General features: G+C 39.9%; 1 protein-coding gene across 7 annotated transcripts in view; it reads right to left on the minus strand.

The window, feature by feature from the left end:
• Positions 1 to 20,625, minus strand: part of ptprua (protein tyrosine phosphatase receptor type Ua) — a 328,377-nt gene that overhangs the window by 189,210 nt on the left and 118,542 nt on the right. For all 7 annotated transcript variants that reach the window (XM_012853466.3, XM_021311111.2, XM_036145582.1 and 4 more), the window contains exon 3: positions 3,676 to 3,947. In XM_012853466.3, the coding sequence (XP_012708920.2) occupies positions 3,676 to 3,947 (272 nt within the window). The remainder of the gene's footprint in view (positions 1 to 3,675; positions 3,948 to 20,625) is intronic.

Consider the following 20,625-nt stretch of genomic DNA (forward strand, 5'->3'; position numbering starts at 1 on the left):
TTGTACCTAGACATTTCCACAGTTTCGCGTGACACTCTGTGAGATTTAAACCATGACTGCTATAAATAAATCTAATATAAATGCTTTTTTTTTAATCACCTGCTATAACAGAGGGTAGAACTCCATGCTCCAAGATCAGCCAAGGGTAATGATCTACATAGCCTGAATTTCAGAACAGCAAACGTAAACACTCAGAAACAGACTAAGTAGATAAAAGTTCTAAAAGGTTGAGAGGGTTTTTAGTGGACTGCTGAGACAGAAGTGGAAGCTATTATAACCAATTATGGAAAATCCTGAAGGAGAATCTCTGCCCATGAATTTGTGATGGAGCGGGATAAAACGCTGCAAAGCAACCTGTGAATGGCTCAAAAAGAAGTAAAAAAAAAAAAATCAACTACATATAAACTAAATGGAGGTTTCTGTGGTGACTAATCTGGACTTAAATTATTCTGATTGTGCCGTGATGTTTCGTGAAAAATAGTGTGCATGGTTGAAAATCCTGCAGGTTTGCTGAAATAAGATTGATTTTGTCAAGAGGAGACGGCAAATGTTGTCTATAGCTAAATAAAATACTGCTTGATGGCAGTTGTCTCTACCAAGGGTGGCAACAACCAGGTCATTTGGTATATTTTCATACAGGACTAGGTTGATTTGCATATACTCTTCCCCTCACTAAATGAAATCATTATTTGAAAACTGCATTTACTCAGATTATCTTTGTTGGATATAAAAATTTGCTTCATGATCTCAAATATTTACATGTGTAAAGAGAGGCAAATCCTTGAAGATGTAATGTTATAATTAGAGACTTTTTCCTCCCTTTTTTTTTAGCCCCACAATGCAGCAGTTTTTATCTGTGGACAAAATATGGTCCATATCTGCTGGGAACAGCACGGTTTGGTTGGATTCAGAAAAATAAAAAAACATCTATAATTACCAGCAGGTTTTGCTGGCAGAGCTACATAAAAGCACTGGCAGGAGGGAGGCAAATACTGGGTGTTGTGCAAAGGAAATGGTATGATGGCGTCAGTACCAGTGCCTGGGAAAAAAAAAAAATCTCATTATGTGAAAACACAATTTGAGGATTTGCATTGAAACCCAACATACGGGTTGGGAAGGACTGAAATATGCCAGCTCTGACAGGTGGCTTTTACTGAAATGTGAAGGTAGATGTTTGTTTAGGGTTTAGAAGTGGTTGGACTAAGAAAGTGATTGAGCAGAGCTGGTGTCCCATCTGTCTGTCTCATCATTTGATTTTTTTTTTTTTTTTTTCATTTTTCCAAAGTCTGGACACAGGCCTGACAGGTGATACCCAGACATGGCATCTTAAGCAATATTCTATAACTCCTTCTTGGGTTCCTGAAGGTTTTTCTTGCAGGTATATAGTCCATTTAGACAGTTCTGGGTCTGCTATTGTTTTTTTTACTAAGTGGGACATACTTGGCAAACCTCCAAAGAGAGAGTCTGTTTTGTGCACATCATTCACTGTGTGGTTTGGCTCCTCCACAGCACAGGATAGGTCCAAACCACGACCAACAGTTCTACCAGTTATAAGTTATTCTAATGTTTAACCTTGACCGGCTAAAGCATTAATTGGCTATAATCATCAATTAAAGATGGGATGGTGTGAGTTATTGAAATAACTGATATGTTCATTCATCTTTTTTTCCAGCATTTGGCTCTATGACAGCCATCAAAACATGAAGAATGTGAGTGCCGTACATCAAATTAAACCTAAACTATATGAATGGAAAATTGGAGCTGGCAGTTTCAAAATTTGATATTAGAACAAAATTATTGCTTTCTTTCTGTGTAGTTCTTTTATTAGTCTTGTGGGTCTCTGACTATGGAACGCCATTAAACTCGTCTACAGCTGAGTGTGACAGTAACATTCCTGACAGCGAGCCATACAGCCGCCTCTGAAACATTTTCTGCATCACCTACGCTATGAAAAGCTGCCGTTGGCATGAAAATGAAGTGCAGCATAAAGAAATTGTTCAGAACTGAAAGTGTCCCCTCGTTATGTTAGAAAAGCGATGAGCGGGCTGAGAATATTGAGATAAATCATTGACAGCTGCGAAAAACTGTAACGCTTGTAAATATTAATATAAAATATTGAAAAGCCATAACATTTAATCATGGCCTGATCAGCCTCCCCAGACAGATTTCTGTGGCGTATTTGTTCTCCAGCATACAGGCTCCTCCAGAAAAGGACACGCCTTTTTCTGACACTTCCTTGTGCAGATCTCAGCTAAACAGAAGTAACAAACTCAAGGTTAGCCCAAACAACTCTGCTTGGTAGCAAGGTTGTTTCACAGAGTAATCTCTTGTCATAATTTGACTCAGGGTAAAGCTGCTGAGCTTTCTGAAATGGAAAACCCACGGTATGCAGGAATTTATCCCAGAAATTCTTCACCTAAGGTTTTGGATCTTTGCCACTGCTCCAAACAAACACTGGGCTGCTTCTCTGCTTAATGCACTCCTTGCCACGCCCGTTGGCCGTATGACTAAAGTGGAGAGGAGAGACGAGACTATCTGATCTGCTCCAAAGTTTGCCTTACAGAGTTAAAGTTTTGGGCTTTATGAGGAGGTTTTTACCTCAGCCATGGCGCGAAACGACGCCAGCGACAAGAAGGACTTCAAAGCGCAAACCACCGATGTTTGAACTTAACAGCTTTCAGTGTGTGTTAAATTAGAGACAGCTTTGCTGAATCCGCAGATCTGATTCAGGTTGTTAAATTCAGCGTGTCCATCTGCGTATAGGAAGCTGGAGTTTTCTTTTTCTTTTCTTTTGTTTCCTTCAGGCATGGTTCATGTTTTGTAAATAGTGAAATTATATTTTAGTTTGACCCACTTTGTTCATGGTAGTCCTTAATATTAACCTTGTCGCTCTTCAATTTATCTTTTCCCTGAACTTTGTTTGGAGCAAACGTTCTCGTTTCTCCTCGCCCCTCGGCCAATCAGTGGACGGCAGTCACATCTCGGCCTGATCTGCTCTGATCAGCCCTATTCTTGAGCAGAACTGGAAAACCCCAGCCTAGGGCTGAAAGGACTGTATTCAAAATGCAGGCAGAGCACTGTAAAAACGGAACTAAAAGTAAATGCTATTTTCTTAAAATTGTCCTATATTTGAGTAGGCAAATTTAAATGACCTGCAATGGAATAATATTTAAACCCACTTAAAATAGGAACAACTCATCTCCATCATCTTATTTTAAGTGCAATATATCTAATTATCTTATTTTAGGTGTCATAATACTCATTCCATTGGCCATCTTATTTATCTGTTCAAATCCAGGCTAAATACACTAATTTTAAGAAACTGTTACTTACTTTTAGTTCCCTTTTAGCAGTGAGCCGAGTAGAGCTGGGCCAAATGGAGCCGATGGAAAGCGATTACTACTGCTGCATCTGAATATCCTGCTCAATTGGGCATCATCACGACCATAAATAAAACTCCAGCATTGAGTATTTCTTGGTGAGATAATTTAGAAAATAGATTACCTCTATGTCTAGTAACCTTTTAACACTAGCTGTGCACAATTTAAAATAAAAGAAGATACTGACTCAGTTTATGGACATTAAGGCATCGGTTTAGGGTTGATTATCAAAAAAAAAAAAAAAAAACACAACCCAGTCCTGGTTTGTGCCTTGTTTTCCATTCTTTTGACTGACCTGGTAATCACTGGGCCAGAATGTGCTTACAGCCAGCTCCACCTGGTGCCACTGGCGTCCCTGGGAGCCAGAGATATTCCACACGGCACTGCCCTTGGGACCGCCGTTGACCCGGATGTAGACCTGCAGGGCTCCAGGGCTGTGGCCGTCGCGGCTGTACAGGAAGTAGCTGAACTGTATGCAGTGGGTGTCGTTCTCACTCAAGGGGAGCAGGTAGAGCTGCGCTCTCTGGCCCCCCAGATGCTGCGAGGAGTTGACCATCATGAAGGACCCTGGTGGGACAAAAAACAGAAAAGTGTCATTTCTTCAGGTGACCTTCACATACCTTACAGCCCTATTAATGATGACATCTTCAGCTTACTGCAGTCATTTAAACTGTAGAAAGGAGATTTGACAGTAATAAAGAAGATGACTTTGCCAGGCACCTTTACCTCTGCATATTTGATTAAAAAAAAAAAAACATGTGTGTGTTTTCACCTGTAAGACAGAGCTAAACAACCCAAAATACAGTATATAAAGTAACAGGCTCTAACCGGCCGGGCTTCAACTGTAACACTTCTCCTAGGATAGAAATGTCATGTTAGTTTTCAGCCGCTGCAGATTGTCTGCCGTCTTCCTATTTTTAAACCACCGGAACAGAGCCCAAGTGCCAGAGCTGACAGGTTTAAGGATGTTTCTCAGAATATCTGTTAGTTCCTGTCGGGCTATTTGTCTGAATTTGGTGTGTCTGCGCTGCTACCTGCTCTCTGCCTTTCCACGGCCTTCTATGACTTTCTGTCCACAGAACTGCACCAGGTGTCAGATTGGACTTTCATCTTAGGATGAGGTTCTCCGATATGTCAGCGGCTTTCTTATTTCTGCAGCACAGCAGAGTCACAAGGCCCAACACCGCATTAGATAGAAGAGAAATAAGTGCTCTGGTTTGCTTTTGATTGTTGCTTTCAAACTAATATCAAGCTGGAACTGAGTTGGGAAGTGCTTATATATATATATATATATATATATATATATATATATATATATATATATATATATATATATATATATATATATACACATCGAAAAGTGGTAAGTGTAAAAGTTTAAATGCTTCAAATCATCACTGGCTAAATAAGATTCAATGACTTACAAGCTAGTAAAAAAAGAATGAATGATTTAAACCGCTGGGAAACATAAATGATTAATTATCTTGTGCTGAAACAAGGGCTCTGCTAGGCAAAGGCAACAAGTGGTGGACGGGCAAACATTCGGCCCAGGGGTCCAAGTGGCCCACCACCGTTGATAATACATGATTTCTGCACAAAAAGTTTTACTATTATGTATGCACACTCTTTAAAACAAATTGTACATTTTACATATGCTGTAGTGTTATTTGTATTTTATAGATTTAACAAATGCTTTTTAGTGTTTTATGTTTCATAAGGCTACTACCTATATTGATTTATAGTTAGTTGTATCATGGGTAAACACTAAATACCACACAAGGATTTCACTGTATTCATGATTGTAATGATGGTAGTAATAATAATATATTGTTAATACATGATGAAGTTCATTTCAGCCATAGTTTCTGCCTCGGTTACATGATAGTGTGTGATGAATTCTCCTCAGGTCCATTTAAAAATATGTTACTTATTCAATATTGTATGTATCCAATCATTAACTTTGCGTTATTTTACCAAAAATGACAGCAAATCCAGGCTTAATAATGTAGCCAACTAAAATATTAGGATCTTATTGTTATGAGCCAGCCTCTGCCTCCATACTGTTTTGCAAATGTTTGGTCTTATAAAGTGGCCAACTACTCCTTACTGGGTCTGCCTTCACTCTGTCGCTCTTCTTCCTCTACCTCACATTGCTGTTTAACATCTGTTGCTGCACAAGTCAAAGCTACACAAACATAAAAATGTTTGCATAACTGGCAGCATCTGCCAGCAGATTTTTGCCTTTATGGTTTTCCATTCTGTGCCGTCGGTCGCACTTAGCCTTGGCTTAGCAGTTGACACTACACATGGACGTACCCTTGGCAATAGAGCATTTAGGTACAGTTGAAGCTTTTATTTTAAACAGTGGATGGCGAGATAAAATCTGCCTGTACTCAACAACTAGTAGCAGAAGAGTCCAGAGAGAAAGTGGCGACCAAAAACAACTTAAATTTTGGTAACATTTTAGCCGCTTTATGAGTCTAGCAAACATTTAGCTATAATTAACACTGACAATACTGTTTAAACTGGCTTTTAGATGTTACCTAGCCGGTCTTACTGTTTGCCTCTCGCGGGAAAACAGCTGCATGAGCATCATTACTTCTTAACCATGATTGTAATGATGGTAGTAATAATAAAGGATTGTTAGTACATGATGAAGTTCATTTCAGCCATAGTTTCTGCCTCTGTTACATGATAGTGTGTGATGAATTCTCCTCAGGTCCATTTAAAAATATGTTACTTATTCAATATTGTATGTATCCAATCATTAACTTTGCATTACTTTACCAAAAAGTAATGCTGGTAGTATTTTGGGCATATGCACATGTTTTTTCTATATCTTTCGACCGGTCCCTTAGAAGTATCATTCAATCATTTTCTGGCATTGCCCTAGCCCAATCACATCTTTTACATTCGGTTTATCTTTGCACACGGCGATTCATAGCAGAAGCACACTAGCGCTGCTGCTTTTGGATACAGATGTGCACAGCCAGCTGAAGCAACCGGCCTCGCCACCCAAAAGCACCAGCGCAAGTGTGCTTCTGAGGGCCGGCCGAATGGTATAGAAAAAGACATGTGCATCTGCCCAAAATGCTACCAGCCAACTGGGTATATGCCCGTTGTCCCCAATAACCAGTCCAACCATGGAATCAACATACAGTGGGAAGGTTTAGGCCATCCAGGAGTGAAGGTTCAGAAGTTTAACTGTATAAACTGGGTTTGTGCCTCTATTTTAATACTGAGGTTTAGGATACCACAAAATGGTTATACAACAACAACAACAACAACAAAAAGGATATGGATCCTTTTTGTTGAAAATCTTTTTTTGTTGAAAATGCTATTATGACAGCCAGTATATGTCATCATAGAATGGTTAATTGCTCAGCAGAGGTACGTTTCAGGTACCTGAAGGTTTTACACAGAAGCTAACATCCCTGCACCTATAAATTACCTGGGCAGTTTGTTGTGTGCATTTCCATTGTGGGGTCTGAAAGTTGGCCTGTTTATGTAGATTAAATCACTTGATGCTAATCAGTTTCACTACTTAATCTCAGATTGCCCCTATGATCTTTAGGTTTTAAAGCTGCTGACTCTCACTCTAAACTGTGGGAAAATGCGGATGTAGAGCAGATTTTAAATGAACTACGCCAAGTTTGATTCTCAGAAAGAAAGGATGAAAGGAGAGCTCTGGCGGAGACAACAATCAGCGACCTAAACAAGTTATTTGTGAACATTTCAAACCAGTTAAACTTTGAAACTGAATTAAAGTCCCTTCTTAGAAAGAGATGCAATAATTTACTGATTTTTAATATTTAAATTGATGAATGACGAACAACTATGAACAGATGTGACCACTTCAATCTGTTTCGTAACATGACCGTTATAAAATATTTTTAGTTTATAAAGGTAAAAACTCAGAAATAATGCTTTAATAAAAGCATTATTGTCTGCACCTCTGTGAAGAGGCAGAAAGTTCATTCTTCCTCCAATTAAATATGTCCACTTATATTGTGGCATTACTGGAAGAGTTTAAAGACTAGAGGTTAACCATGAAAAGTGTAAAACAGAGGTGAGCAAAGTGCATCCAGGGTGGAGGAGTGGATGGAGAAAAGTGCTCTTAGTGATATGTGACAAAAGCAAAGCTCCAACATTGAGAGGAACAGTCTATAATACACCTGATATGATGTTTGATAATGTGCCGCTGTCTAAAAGACACAAGGCTCAGTTGAGTTGGAGATTTCTGGATATATAGTGAAGGACGAAATGAGGATGGGTGGTGTAATAATTATTATTAAGACCAATGGTTAGTGTCAATTGGAGGTAGGTGATATATTTGAAAGCAAACACTACAAAAATATATTTATTATGGGTAGCAGTGGAAACCCAGTTTATACAGTCAATGTTCCTTAGCAAACCCATTTTTTCTGACATTGACTCTGGCCACTCACATTGGCAGCATTTGTATACTTGTAAAATACTTTATTTCCTACCACATACCTGCAGTCTTAAGCATATTAAATACATTTTAATAAGGCATAAGTTAAGGTTTTGGAAAGGCCATCCCAGAACCTTAAAGCAAACCTGCACTTTCTGCTCCATCAGCAGTGTGTATTGTATATTTTGTTCAGCCTTGCCTTTTTTTGCCTTGAAAATACGTTGCAGGATTACAGTTAAAAAGGTCTGTGGGGACAAGATGAATCCTGCTAAATGGCACAACAGCACCATCTGCTGTTTGGCCTGTACCTGTAGTCAGTAGTACAACTCGCAGGGGATTCTGGGAAATCCTCAAAGCAACAGCTTCGCTGCGTTGAGCTAGCATGGTATGAATGTGTGTGGATGAATAGTATTAATATTGTCCTGAAAGGGTATAAAACCTAATGTAACAGGAGGTTGTCTTTAATATTAATGGCTTGATATTATTTTTCATTATATTTTCAGCATGTATCTGTCTTTTAATAATGATGAGGTTTATTGCTAGCTAAAAGTTACCTGTGCTGCCTTTACAGGGAGAGAGTGTGCTGTGTCCGCGGGCAGTGAACTTTGTTGTATTTTATCTTTTGTTAGGTACATGTCAGGCTAAAAACCTGTTCTGCTGATGTTAATATTATATAGTTTCAAAAATCGGGCAATGTTGAAAAATTTCAGTTGTTAAAAACTGTTGTTACAAAATGTTTTAAAATGTAAAAGGGATTCTGGGTAATCTTCAGAAGGACTGTTTCAATGCTTTAAGAGAGAAAACAGTAAAGGTTACGAATTTGGCCAATTTTGCTGAGATGGGGGGGCGGGGTCAAATATTAAGAGAGGCGCCACGGAAAAAGTTTGAGAACCACTATGGGACTATGCCAAGTTGCCATGGACTTTTTAGGCATGTCGAAAAAGATTCTGCAACAGGAGGAGCACACTAACTGTCATGAGAAATATCAATGAGACCACAATGGCAAATATCAATTTGCCTCGTTAAATAAATGTGTAATTTGTAATTTGAGCAGGCAATCTGTTTTTCTAACATATTTGTGTATATATAAAGTAAAGTAATATCAAATAAAACAAAATTTAAAAAAACGTCTACACTATCTGAATAAAAATGTTCTTGTGATGAATAATTTGGGACAATTCCATGTTTATTCTAACGTAAAATGGCTAAAGTCACACATAGAAGCATCGTGTCTGGTGCACATGCTTTGTTAGTCAGCGTTTTGAGGGAGGTTTGGCCTATTCAAAGCCCAGACATTTAGCTAAGTGTGTACCGGACCAAAATTCAAATTTACATTCAGTTCAATGGGATGACACCGGATATAGAGTACGGTGTCCTAACCTTCTCATATATTCTGGTGTTTACCTGTGATTAAATTAGTTTCCTTTTCAGACGTAAACGCAATGTTTTGATACATATAGAGATAATTGAACAGAATTTTTCATGTGCTTGGATGGCACGTGTCCCGGCTCTGAATTTAATTAATTAAAAGTGTACATTTACAACAGACGCTGCAAAGTATGCTCCACAGCCATGTGTATCTGCTCTGAAAAGAACTATTGCCACATGGAAAGAGCACCAAATAGAAGGCTCGTCCTGGCCTTCCTTCCTCCACTTAATGAACTGTTGCGAGAGGAAAGGCAGAGAGCTCAGCAAAAACGAGCGCAACCCATCAATCAGCAACGTCAACAAGGTGACTTCTATCACCTTGTGGCCGAACAGAGACTCAACTTGTGGGTTACTTTCAGAAGTGAGCTTTGACACAGGGCGTTGTTTTCCCGTTTATTCCTTGCCAAAGAGCAGCATATATGCATCTGAAATTAGAACCTCAGTCTAATAGGTATCGCGTAGCATAAATATGTGCATTGTACATGCGTTTTATGCTTCTAGTGTACATTTGTTGACTGATTAAAATGAAAAGCTAACCTGACCTAAGCGTCAGACGCGTGTGTGCTGCTTTGCCACAACGGGACAACTGTATTTCCTCCTTAACAGCGCTAAGGGATCAGGCGCTACCCTATGCTGACTTTGTCCACACTGACGACTTTTGCAAGTCATTTCAAATATTAACACTTAGGCTTTAGAAACCAAATGCTTCTTCATAGCAGATCTAAGATCCTCGTCTCCCTCAGATCAAATGTTTTTAAAGCCATTTTGAAATTATACTAATCCCTCAATCAGTACCAGTCCGTCTGTATCAAAACCATGGAGTGCAGAATGCCGCCTCAAGGGATAACATCTAATTTTTCAATAATAGTATTTCATGTAGCTCACAGCAAAACAAAAACATGCTTAGTCCAAATAAATCCTAACATCAGCCTGTATCGGCCCGCTGAAAGACACGGGCAGGGCAGACTGCAGGTACCGTGGGTAGTGTAGTTGCCTGGGGACCACAGTTTAGGGAGAGTGCAATCACAGTCTGGTCTCCCGCCATTAATCATACTGACACCGTTATTAGGCCCTAATGGCAGCCGAGGGAATGCTTAAACCAGAGAGATGGTGATAATACTTACATTCTGACATGCAGGATGAATATCAGCACACACATCACCCGCCTCATAAACACACAAACACACACACACACACCCACGGCTGAGATCCGAGTCTAGCCGACCATCCTAGGACTACTTTAAGAGGCGCATTCCTCCTCCAGCTCATCTTGTCCTCCCTTGTCCTTTTCCAGTATTTTCCTCTCCTTTTTTCCCTTTTTTTTTCATCCCTTCCTTCTAGCACGTTTTGTTTTAACACAAAATACCTGTTCACTGTTCTCTAGTAAAATCAATAACCTAAAATGTATCACAAAAGGCGTCCTATTAGCTGGTGATGTGTTGAGCAATTTTGCTCAAGGATATTTTTCCAGGACTATGACTGACGTTTTAACATTTTCAGATTAGAGCGTAGGGTGTAGAAAAAAGCAAACCAAAATCGTTTCGCTTTTTAATGAGGTGTGTAGCAAAGGGGTCTGCTGAGAGTTAGAAGTTAGGGAAGGAAACTCATATTGTACTGCCGTAAGTGTACTTGTAAAACAATTGTTTTGTGATATACCTGTGATAGAGCGACATCATTTAGTATTCAAAGAGATGCTCCCCTGCACCCTGCTTTAATGACTTACTGGTACGATATTGTTCGACTTAAAGTGGCTTAGAATTTGCCAGTTTTTTCAACTGAACTATCTTCTACTTTTTCGCAAATTAGAAGAACAGCCTTAACACAAAGGGTAACTCAGCTGTGAAGTAGATAGTAGGAGAACTTTATGCAAAGCATGCCAGAGATCCATGGTAACTCCGGAGGAGCCGCAGAGATCCACCGCTCAGGTGAGAAAATCTCACCAGACAATTCTGGACCAGCCATGTAGGGAAAATACCGAACATTTGGATAAGGGGTTCTTATCAGATGTCGGAAAACTAACACTGCCCACCCCTATGGAAAAGATATACATAAAGTTTGTATCCGTTTAAGTAGAAACTTACATGTAATGGACATGTAAGACAGTGAAACCAGATACCAGTTTCTTAGTAAATTGGTACAGAATGAAACTTACATGATTTGGGTACTTATCGCAACAATATGTGACAGACGTTCTGCATTCAATAGCCTTAGAAAAATGTAATATCACATTTATATGACTGGCCAATCATCAGTGAGACTAAACTACTGCAAGACACATAAAAAATACAAATGTAAGACTATATAAATAAACTGCACCCGAATCTGATGATAAAATTATAAACAAATGCAAAGTATATAAAAAGCAGGGGACAGTCGACTGGTAAATAACTGCCAATATTTTAGAAGCATTTTAAGTATTTTATGAAAGATTCAGAAATACTTTTGTTTTGGCACATAATCAACACATTACATACATTGTGCATTATCTTTTGGAATAAATGTCAATACGTGGTTGTCTTTTCACACACAACCCAAGTTTATTATAGTGATGCTTGTGCCACTAAATAACTGTTCTTTTGTAATGCATGAATGTTGATAACAGGCATTGCACAATGCTTCACAGAACAACAAATGTACATTTTCTTCACTGACGTGCAATTTCATTTATTAGATTAATAAGGGTTCAAAATGATTCCTTATCAGCTCAGAGACCCAAAATGAGCTCGGCTTTTTTCAATCATTCCCAGTAATGTGTGTTCAGCAGCCGATACACAACCTACCTGGACAGTGGAAATACATGGTCTAAGTATCTGAGATGCATTTACGGTTTGTGAGATCCTGTAGGAAAGTGAATGGTTGATATGCAACTTACATAGTTTTCACATGATTCCTGTTAAATTCATTATATTGTATGAAATGAATCCAAAAGTGGCCACTTGCAAGAGTAAATCATTAAATCCTTATTTGACGTGCAACACATCAAACGTAGAAGATGACTGAATGCTTACATTATTTAAATATAAATTTTCTATTTCTTTTCCATATGGGTTCTCAAATGTTTTCTGTTACGCCTCCCGTTTATAAAGGACCAGAATGTCAATTCAAGTAGTCACATGAAAAACATTCAGCATGTGTGAACACTTTTGCAAGTCACTGCACATTAAGATTTCAGGCTTTATTTTCTACCTTTAGGAAAATGGAAGTAAAAAAAACAACGAGTTGGTCAATAAGTAAGTGAGATCCAAGGACATTGTGGATATAAAGAGATTTAAAATGCATTTCACAAAGCCTCCCTGACCACGATCCCCTACCTCCCTCGGCTGAGCCATCGCTGGCCCCCAAGCATGGATGTGATGTCAACCTGCCCGAAATACCCTGTGATAACAAGCAGCTACTGTCCTTTGAGATCTTGCTGTACTCTTGGACAACACTGATGTTTTTTTTTTTCTTTCCCTCGCCTGCTTGCTGGAGTAAAAGCTGAGCCGTCTATTGGCTTATAGGCCTCTGCAGCTCCTTTGATGTTCCAGTGCTCCTGGGGGGGCATGTACTTAAATTACTTTTTCTTCAGCTGTGAGAGAAGGAGCTACTTAGTCTTGGAGGGCAAGTCTTCCACTGTCCTGGTGAAAAACACTGCATGGAGAAGACTGGGAGTGGGGAGGAGTTCCATCGATAATGTGGCTATTGTTTGTACATACAAACATATTTAATGAACTCGGTCTGTTTGGAAGATCCAGAGAGGTCTGGTGAGAGCGACGGTCTCCATTTGGGTCTGTTGTAGCCACCCAGCGGTTAGGAGAGTAAAGAAAACATCCCCTCGATTTAAACAACTGACTCTCCTCAAGTTTTTATTTTTTTTCTTCTTCCTCTTAATCCGATGAGCCAGAAAAACAGTTCCCGAGTTACAGGGCTTAAAAGAGGCAGCAAACCTTTTTTTGCAAAAAAAAAACAGGTGACAAATTGTCAGGGTGTTGAAGCTATTCCGTTAAATTTGTTTTTGTTTTTTCCCTCCCAGGTTTTCTGCCTGAACGCTGCTCATTAGCAGTGGAGTCGCTGGCATGATAAGTTAAGTGGGGCAACAAAATCTCAACACCTATTAGCAGCAACTATATTTTAGTGACGCATACAACCTGAATTTGACAAATTTTGAATTAAACAGGTAAGTTTGCATGAACCAACACTAGAACAATCCATGTTATATAAGATAAATGTAATTACATTTTTATACATAAAATTATAAATAAAGGCTCACTCATATTGTTCATTTATTAAACAGAAAAGATCAATCCTTCAATGAGCTAGCAAGGACAACCAACACTAGACTTAATATTTGCTTTTAGTTTCCATTTTCCTTTTTCTGCTTAAAATTTCCTACATTTTAATCCAACTGTTTTTTTTTTACTTGCTTTTATTCTGTTTTTATTTTCCAATGTTTTAATCATGTAAAGCACTGTGCATTGTTCTTGTACTGAAATGTGCGATACAAATAAATGTGCCTTGCCTAGATGGTCTATCTATCCGGCAGAACGTAAACGTAACGTGTGCTTTTACAGTCTTTTGATTGGAAGATCTGAGCTTGGGGCCAGAGGATTTGTGTCCCTCTGCGGTCTGCAGAGAGCGTGTTGGGCATGTACTCTGCGATTTCAGATGTTCTTTATTTAAACAAACGTTGGTGGGCCGGCCTCAGTATTAAGACGCCTCAGGAGGACTCAGCCTACTGAGCTTGTCAGTTTTCTGGCAGACTTAGATATATAGACACAGATGTTTCTAAGGGAATCTGTCTTTTTTTATGACTCTATGAAGATCGATCGTGTTCCACTGATTACTGCAGACATAGAGCTCCACAGCGACATCTGGTGGGGCCAGGCCCCACTGGCCCCACATGCAGAGACGCCACAACTCGTTAGTTTTGTGTTAGGAAAAACATTTCTATACAGTATTTTTATATCTGCTTTCTGGGTAGAACTTTCTGAGGACTGGGGATTCTGCATTCCAGCTAAAATTCCCAGACCATCAAGTTCATTCGAAGAGTACATTAAGATAGACAACACGTTCAGCCAGTCATTTGACACATTCGACTTAGTACCACATATAGAAGTGGCACAAATGGGATATTTTGTCTGGTCTTGGTTGTCAGGATCGGAATCGGGCCGATCATAACACTATGAAAAAGTTTGGATTTGGGTCGCATTTGTCTGCTGTGTGAACATAGCCTAAGTGAGGTTACAATCACTGGACAGTTGGCATTATTAACTAACTGGTGAATGAACCTTATACTGTAGATTTAATTTTTTTTTTTTTTTACTTTATTTGCAAGCTAAATATAATGAATGGAGCCAGTTCAGAATATTTGGATGAACTGTGAACATCAGTTAATTCATTTTAAACTATTTGAATTTCAATTTAGAACGTTGTTAATTGTTAATGGGGAACTGACACAACACTGCTTATCAATGTTTGTGAAGTTTACAGATACCAGGAAAAGTAATGACGCCCTTGGCATTTTTTCATGTTTTGTTTGTTTTCTTACAACCTGCAGTTGAAATGGATTTCTTGAGACTTTGTACAAATTCATTTGCATAACATGCCCACAACGTTCAAAATGTATTTTCTTTTCATTATGAAGCAAACAACAAATAGAACAAAATAAATGAAAACTTCATAACTGTCTGCATGCATGCTCCTCCCGCAAACTCTGCAATCAACATCATATGATGTACCTGTGGATCACCTACCGGTGCAGTGTAATCAGGTTCATTCTCTTCATCTGTTTTCCTGCCTTTATATACGGGGTATTTAAAGCCTCTGTCTGAGGAGATGTCCAGTGTTCCTTGCCTGCCTTGCTTGTTTCTGACCAAGTTCTCATTTCCTGGATTTGCCTGTCTTGCCTTCCCCTCATCAGACACCCTACCGGCTTCTGCTTTCTGGATAAAGAGAGTTTATGCCCCACGACTTATGCCCTGTGCCTAGCCCACTGATTAGTCTGCCTGCATCTGCCTTCCTGTGTATGACCTACTGTACGTCTACCCTATTCTGATATCAGTGAGTCGCCCAAGCGTTGAAATTAAAGCTGCCTAACCCTGTCAAGACACAGTCTGCTGTGACGTCATTACTCTCTCAGATGTTGTTTTCTGGATCCATTCAGAGCCCAAAGAACCACTGATAGGAACAGCTGCCCCCCACCTGGATTCCTCTGTTTCCCATTGCGTCCTCAGCAGACACTAACCTTTGTATCTCCCTTTCAGTTGTTCCTGGGAGCACTCCCAGCAGTTTCCTAGGTTTCAGCAGTCCTCTAGTGTTTATAATGAGCTGTTTCATAGAGCGGTCCCTTGTGGCACATTTAGCCTACACGTTCAGCTATTCTGAGGTGTGAGAAGTGTGCCAAAGTCCTGTTACTTCCCCCCAAAGAGAATATTACTGTAAATATTACAGTTGCACCAGAGATAGCATTTCTAGGTGCAGAAAAGTTAATTTTAGTCTCATCTGAGCAGAGCACCTTCCTCCATTCATTTGTGGAGTTGACAACATGCCTCTTTGCAAACTCAAAACATGGCTTCATCTTTTTAACACTTAGCAATGACTTTTTTCTGACCACCCTTGCATAAAGCCCAGCTCTACGGAATGCACAGCTTATTGTGGTCATCTGGACAGGTCCTCCAGTCTCTGCTGTGCAACTCTGCAACTCCTTCAGGGTGACCATTGGCCTCCGTGCTGCTACTGATGGACGCCCTCCTTGCCTGGTCTATGAGTTTTGGTGGGTGGGTTTGTTGTGGAACCATTGTCTTTTCATTTGAAGATTTTAGATCTGATGGTGCTTCGGGAATCTGGCAAGCCAGATTGATAATGTTTAGTTTTGCACTTTATCAATCTGGGCATGCTTCCATTGAATGGGCTCGGGGAAAGGAGGGACATTCAGCAGAACTTTCCAAGCCGATTTGGCAAAGCGACACCTGGTGCCCGCCTACCAAAGCCTGGTTTCAGCCAATCATGAACGTGTTTATACTGACAGATCATGTGACACTTAGATTGCACACAGTTGGACTTCATTACACAAATTGTGTGACTTTTACAGGTAATAGGGTGTTTTCACTGACGTCACTGGCCAACTTCCGGTCCGCCATATTGGGTGGCACACTTCCTTATCTCTAGTTGTCTTACATGTATTATCGTATCGCGAATGGATAAGTACGCCAGCACGCTAGAGCGACCAGATAAGGACGTATATCTGAGGAAATGTTCCGTGATCGACCATATGGACCCGTATGCCCTCCACGGTGCCTTGTTTAGCCGTAATCCAGATGATTGGCCAAATGTAGAGCACGGCGACATAGTGCATTACCTGGTGTTCAGTGAAAACCCTCTGCACACTCTTGAGGAAATGAGAGCTTACAAGGATCTAGAGGCTCACAACCAGTTCACATCTGGTTATGTACATCAAGGAAATCGCCATCATACGTGGACGGGTGAGTTTTAATAAGATGGTAAAAATGTAAACAATCCGACGCAAATGTGTTGCAAATGTGTTGCACCGCCCGCCGGTGCGCGAAGGCGCTTGGCTGCAAGGCCGATCGACGCCGCTCGCGGCTTTAATTATTTAAGCAGAACAATGACCAGTGCAAAATTAAGTTGTATTTACCGTATTGGCGCCGGTAGGAGCTGCAGATCATAAAGCCAGCAAACAGTGGGAACACAGCAACTCGTTCAAAGGTAAGCTGCGCTCAGACGGGCTCTGGCCCATGCTAGTTTAGTAGCTGCTAACCGCCAGTGCTAACAACCACTCGCGCATGTAATGTACTTTTAACTTGCTGCTATGTGTTTCAAACGTTTAGAACACACTCTCATTGACATCGGGATACTGTGGAAAGTTATGTTCGGTCTTACAGCCGCGATCCAAGCGAGCCGACGATCTCTTTATCTCTGTAACTCGTTCAAAGGTAAGCTGCGCTCAGCCGGGCTCTGGCTCATGCTAACCGTTAGCGCTAACAACCACTCGCGCATGTAATGTACTTTTAACTTGCTGCTATGTGTTTCAAACGTTTAGAACACACTCTCATTGACATCGGGATACTGTGGAAAGTTATGTTCGGTCGACTTACAGCCGCGATCCAAGCGAGCCGACGACTCTTTGTTATCGCTAACAGTTGTTCTCCGTGGTTGCGCCTCCAGGCAGGAAAGCGGTGGAAAATTAATCTGTTTCTATGTTTTTCCCATGGCGATCATGTGTTGCGCTGTTACAGCCCACATTACAGCAACGGTTTACCATGGTTGAAATCAAGTTAAGGTGAAATTAATCAAATTAAAACACGGCTGAGAGAGGGAGTACAGTATGCGGTAGTAATAGGCAGTAGAGGCGGCGGAGGCAGTCAACATGACAGCCGCGGAAAGTAATAAGTCATAACGCCCAAGCCCTATTATTAATATATTCTTCTTATATGTTTTAAATACTTAACAGTTAATCACCTGTGACAAAGTGAGCACCGCAGACTCTGGCGTATTCCAGCTTAACACCGTCCAAATCGGACCTGGATATCCGTGTCAGCCATAGGTGACGGCGTTGTTCAGACAGCTGTTTTTTTTTTTTTTCACACTGATTCACTATTACGGCTGGTAGGCGATAGAAAGAGCGTTGATCTCCACCTCCACGGGCCGTGCAACCAACCATTAAACACGTTTTCCCCATTGTTCACTTCCAATACTGCCTAAGGCGTCATACAATGCAGGTCAACGGTGCGAAACGACTGCCACCCAATATGGCGGACGCGCTGAGTAGTCACGTGAGCGTGACGTCAGCTGAAAACCCCCTATTGGTCGCACCAGAGCTTTTTAGGAAATGCCTACCAAAATGTGTGTGTGTGTGGGGGGGATTTTCCTCATTTCACTTCACTTAGACTATTCTGTGCATATCCATCGCATATGGGAAAAAAACAAGCATTTCAATTACAGGTTGGAATGTAACAAAATAGGTAGAAAGCCAAGGGGAGTAACTACCTTCGCAGAGCACCAGTAAATAACCGCCACAAATTTAGGCTAAACTTGCTCTATGGCATATGGTGGAGAAACTCATTTAAACCTCAAATTCAAATCCAATGCCTGAACTAAGACCTTGTGGTACTTGAAACTTGTTTTAGGCTTCATAAAAGGCTAACTCTGTTGCCATCCATTCATTCAGCTGCCAACACTTGCCGAATTAATGAAAAGGTTCAGCTTGTTACCAGAGTAATGCAGTAAAAGAACTCTTTTGGCATCTTTGTTTAATATAAGTACCAATTAGCTGGATCTAAAATAATCAACCGAGTTATCTGCTGCAGTTGAGATATAAACTGATTTGAATCTTTTTAAAGTAAATGAGTAAACATTTCCTTTGCAACAGCTGTAGAATAATTTCTGGAAAAACAGCAGCGTACAAAAACGATGGATTTACAAGGCAGGATTTTAACAAAATACAAAGATTTTAAAAAGTGTGCATTGGGAACATCCGAGTCATCCAAAGTCATATTGGGTCACCAGGGTAGAGAGTAGCTGGCTAGAAATAATTGTGAGTGAGAAGGGCAAACACAAAGTTCTGAGCAATAGGGCGATTTGTTAACACAATATTCGACAAGTAAATTCTACATGGATTCTGAAGCATTTTCATCCTGTCAGTGTGGCTTCTTACTTAAGGAATACAGTCCTAAAGTATAAAAAGATCCTATCAGCCTTATATGCTTAGATCAAAACTTTACCTGCATGGTAAATACAGGAACAGGGCACAGAGGTTGAGAAAAGTGTCATGATTTGGGTTTGGTTATGTGTTTTGTTTGTTATTTGATTAATTACTTTACTCTCCTGCCTTAAGTTCAGTTTCTAATTTTGGTTCTGTCTTAGTGTTTGATTTTGTTTTAGGTTATAAGTTTATCCGGCCTGCTCAGACCATTTCTGTCACCAGTCTAAGTTCAGTTCACCTGCCAGCATTCTTTTGTCTTCCTGTCACCCCCCTTCACCAGTCACCATCCAATCGGCTTCAGTTTACTCCCAAGCACTTCCCTGTTCCCGATTAGCTGCACCCATGTCAGTAATTAGTTTCACTCCATTCACCTGATCACTCCCTTACTTATACCTGCCTCTGCCCCCTGCAATCTGCCACATCATTGTTTGTCTTTCCAATCCCTATCGGTGAGTCTTGTCCAGCATTCCCTGTTCCACGTTTGTTTGCCTGTTTAACTGACCACTGCTTGAGTTTATTCTGCCCCCCTGTTTCCTGATCAGATCTATCTTTGGATTTTTGAGTTAGCCTGTCCTCTGTTTTGTAGATAGTTTCATCTGTGACTGCTTTTTGTTATTTTTGGTTATTAGACACATTCTTCCCTTTTTTGGCCTGATGCCCGTTTTTGTTTTTGCATTTTTGTAAATAAATGTTCTTTCACCTAACCTCTGCTTGTCTGGTTGAATACTGGATCCACCTGTCTCTGATTCCTGACAAAAAGTGGTGATGAGGATATTCATTATCTATTGCAAATTATAATATTAAGTGGCAGTTAATACATTTGTCTCCCATACTAAGAATCTTATCAGGAGTATTTTGTCACCATCTATCAGTCAGAGGATGAACTACCTTTCAATCCTAAAATTGCAAGTGCGCACTTTGTAAACATTGGTTAAGCTAAAAAACTGTTTGTTGTGTATATAAAAATATATATATTTTTTTGTTTCCACAACTGTAAAAACTGTAAATCCTGTGCATGTATTTCAAGTTTCAAACATCTATTAAATGATTAAAGACCCAATTCGTAATGCTTTCAGTGCATTAGTTATACTTAGTGATGCTCCATTCTTTTGACTACTACCATTTCCCTGAGTCACATGCTTAAAAAAAGGTGGAACTTTGTTATAAAAGAAAATCATGTTGAGTGAAATCACAAGTTAAAATGAAATAACAAAACGAACAGAAAACAAAACATGGTATATTGTTTTATAGAGGTTGAAGTATATGGTACACAAGTCTGAGTCTTCTCTAAGTTTAATCTGCCTGCCTTGTTTAACAGAATCTTACTTAAAAAAAAATCTGCACTGTTCCTTTAAGGATACAAATTAGTTCTAAAAAAAACCCAAACTACAGAGTCGAGGTTCAATTCTGTTAGTGTATCCATGATGGGAAGGATTGCTTCATATGCCTTTCAGGTGCTTATGAAACATGATGATTATATTGCGCAGAGATAAAATGGAGCCAGACACTGAGATTTACAGCAGCTGAAGTGGAGCAGGGCAGAAAAGAGAATTCTCAAGGTTAGAGCCGGCACAAGTTTTTCAAAAACAGTTCCTAGCTGGAGGTCAACGTGATTGATATAGTAATTAGAGAATGATATCAGCCCATAAAGACATCACTACTTCTGATAACCTTACTCAACA

This window comes from Fundulus heteroclitus, chromosome 13 (assembly GCF_011125445.2).
Source record: "Fundulus heteroclitus isolate FHET01 chromosome 13, MU-UCD_Fhet_4.1, whole genome shotgun sequence".
Classification (NCBI taxonomy): Eukaryota; Metazoa; Chordata; class Actinopteri; order Cyprinodontiformes; family Fundulidae; genus Fundulus; species Fundulus heteroclitus.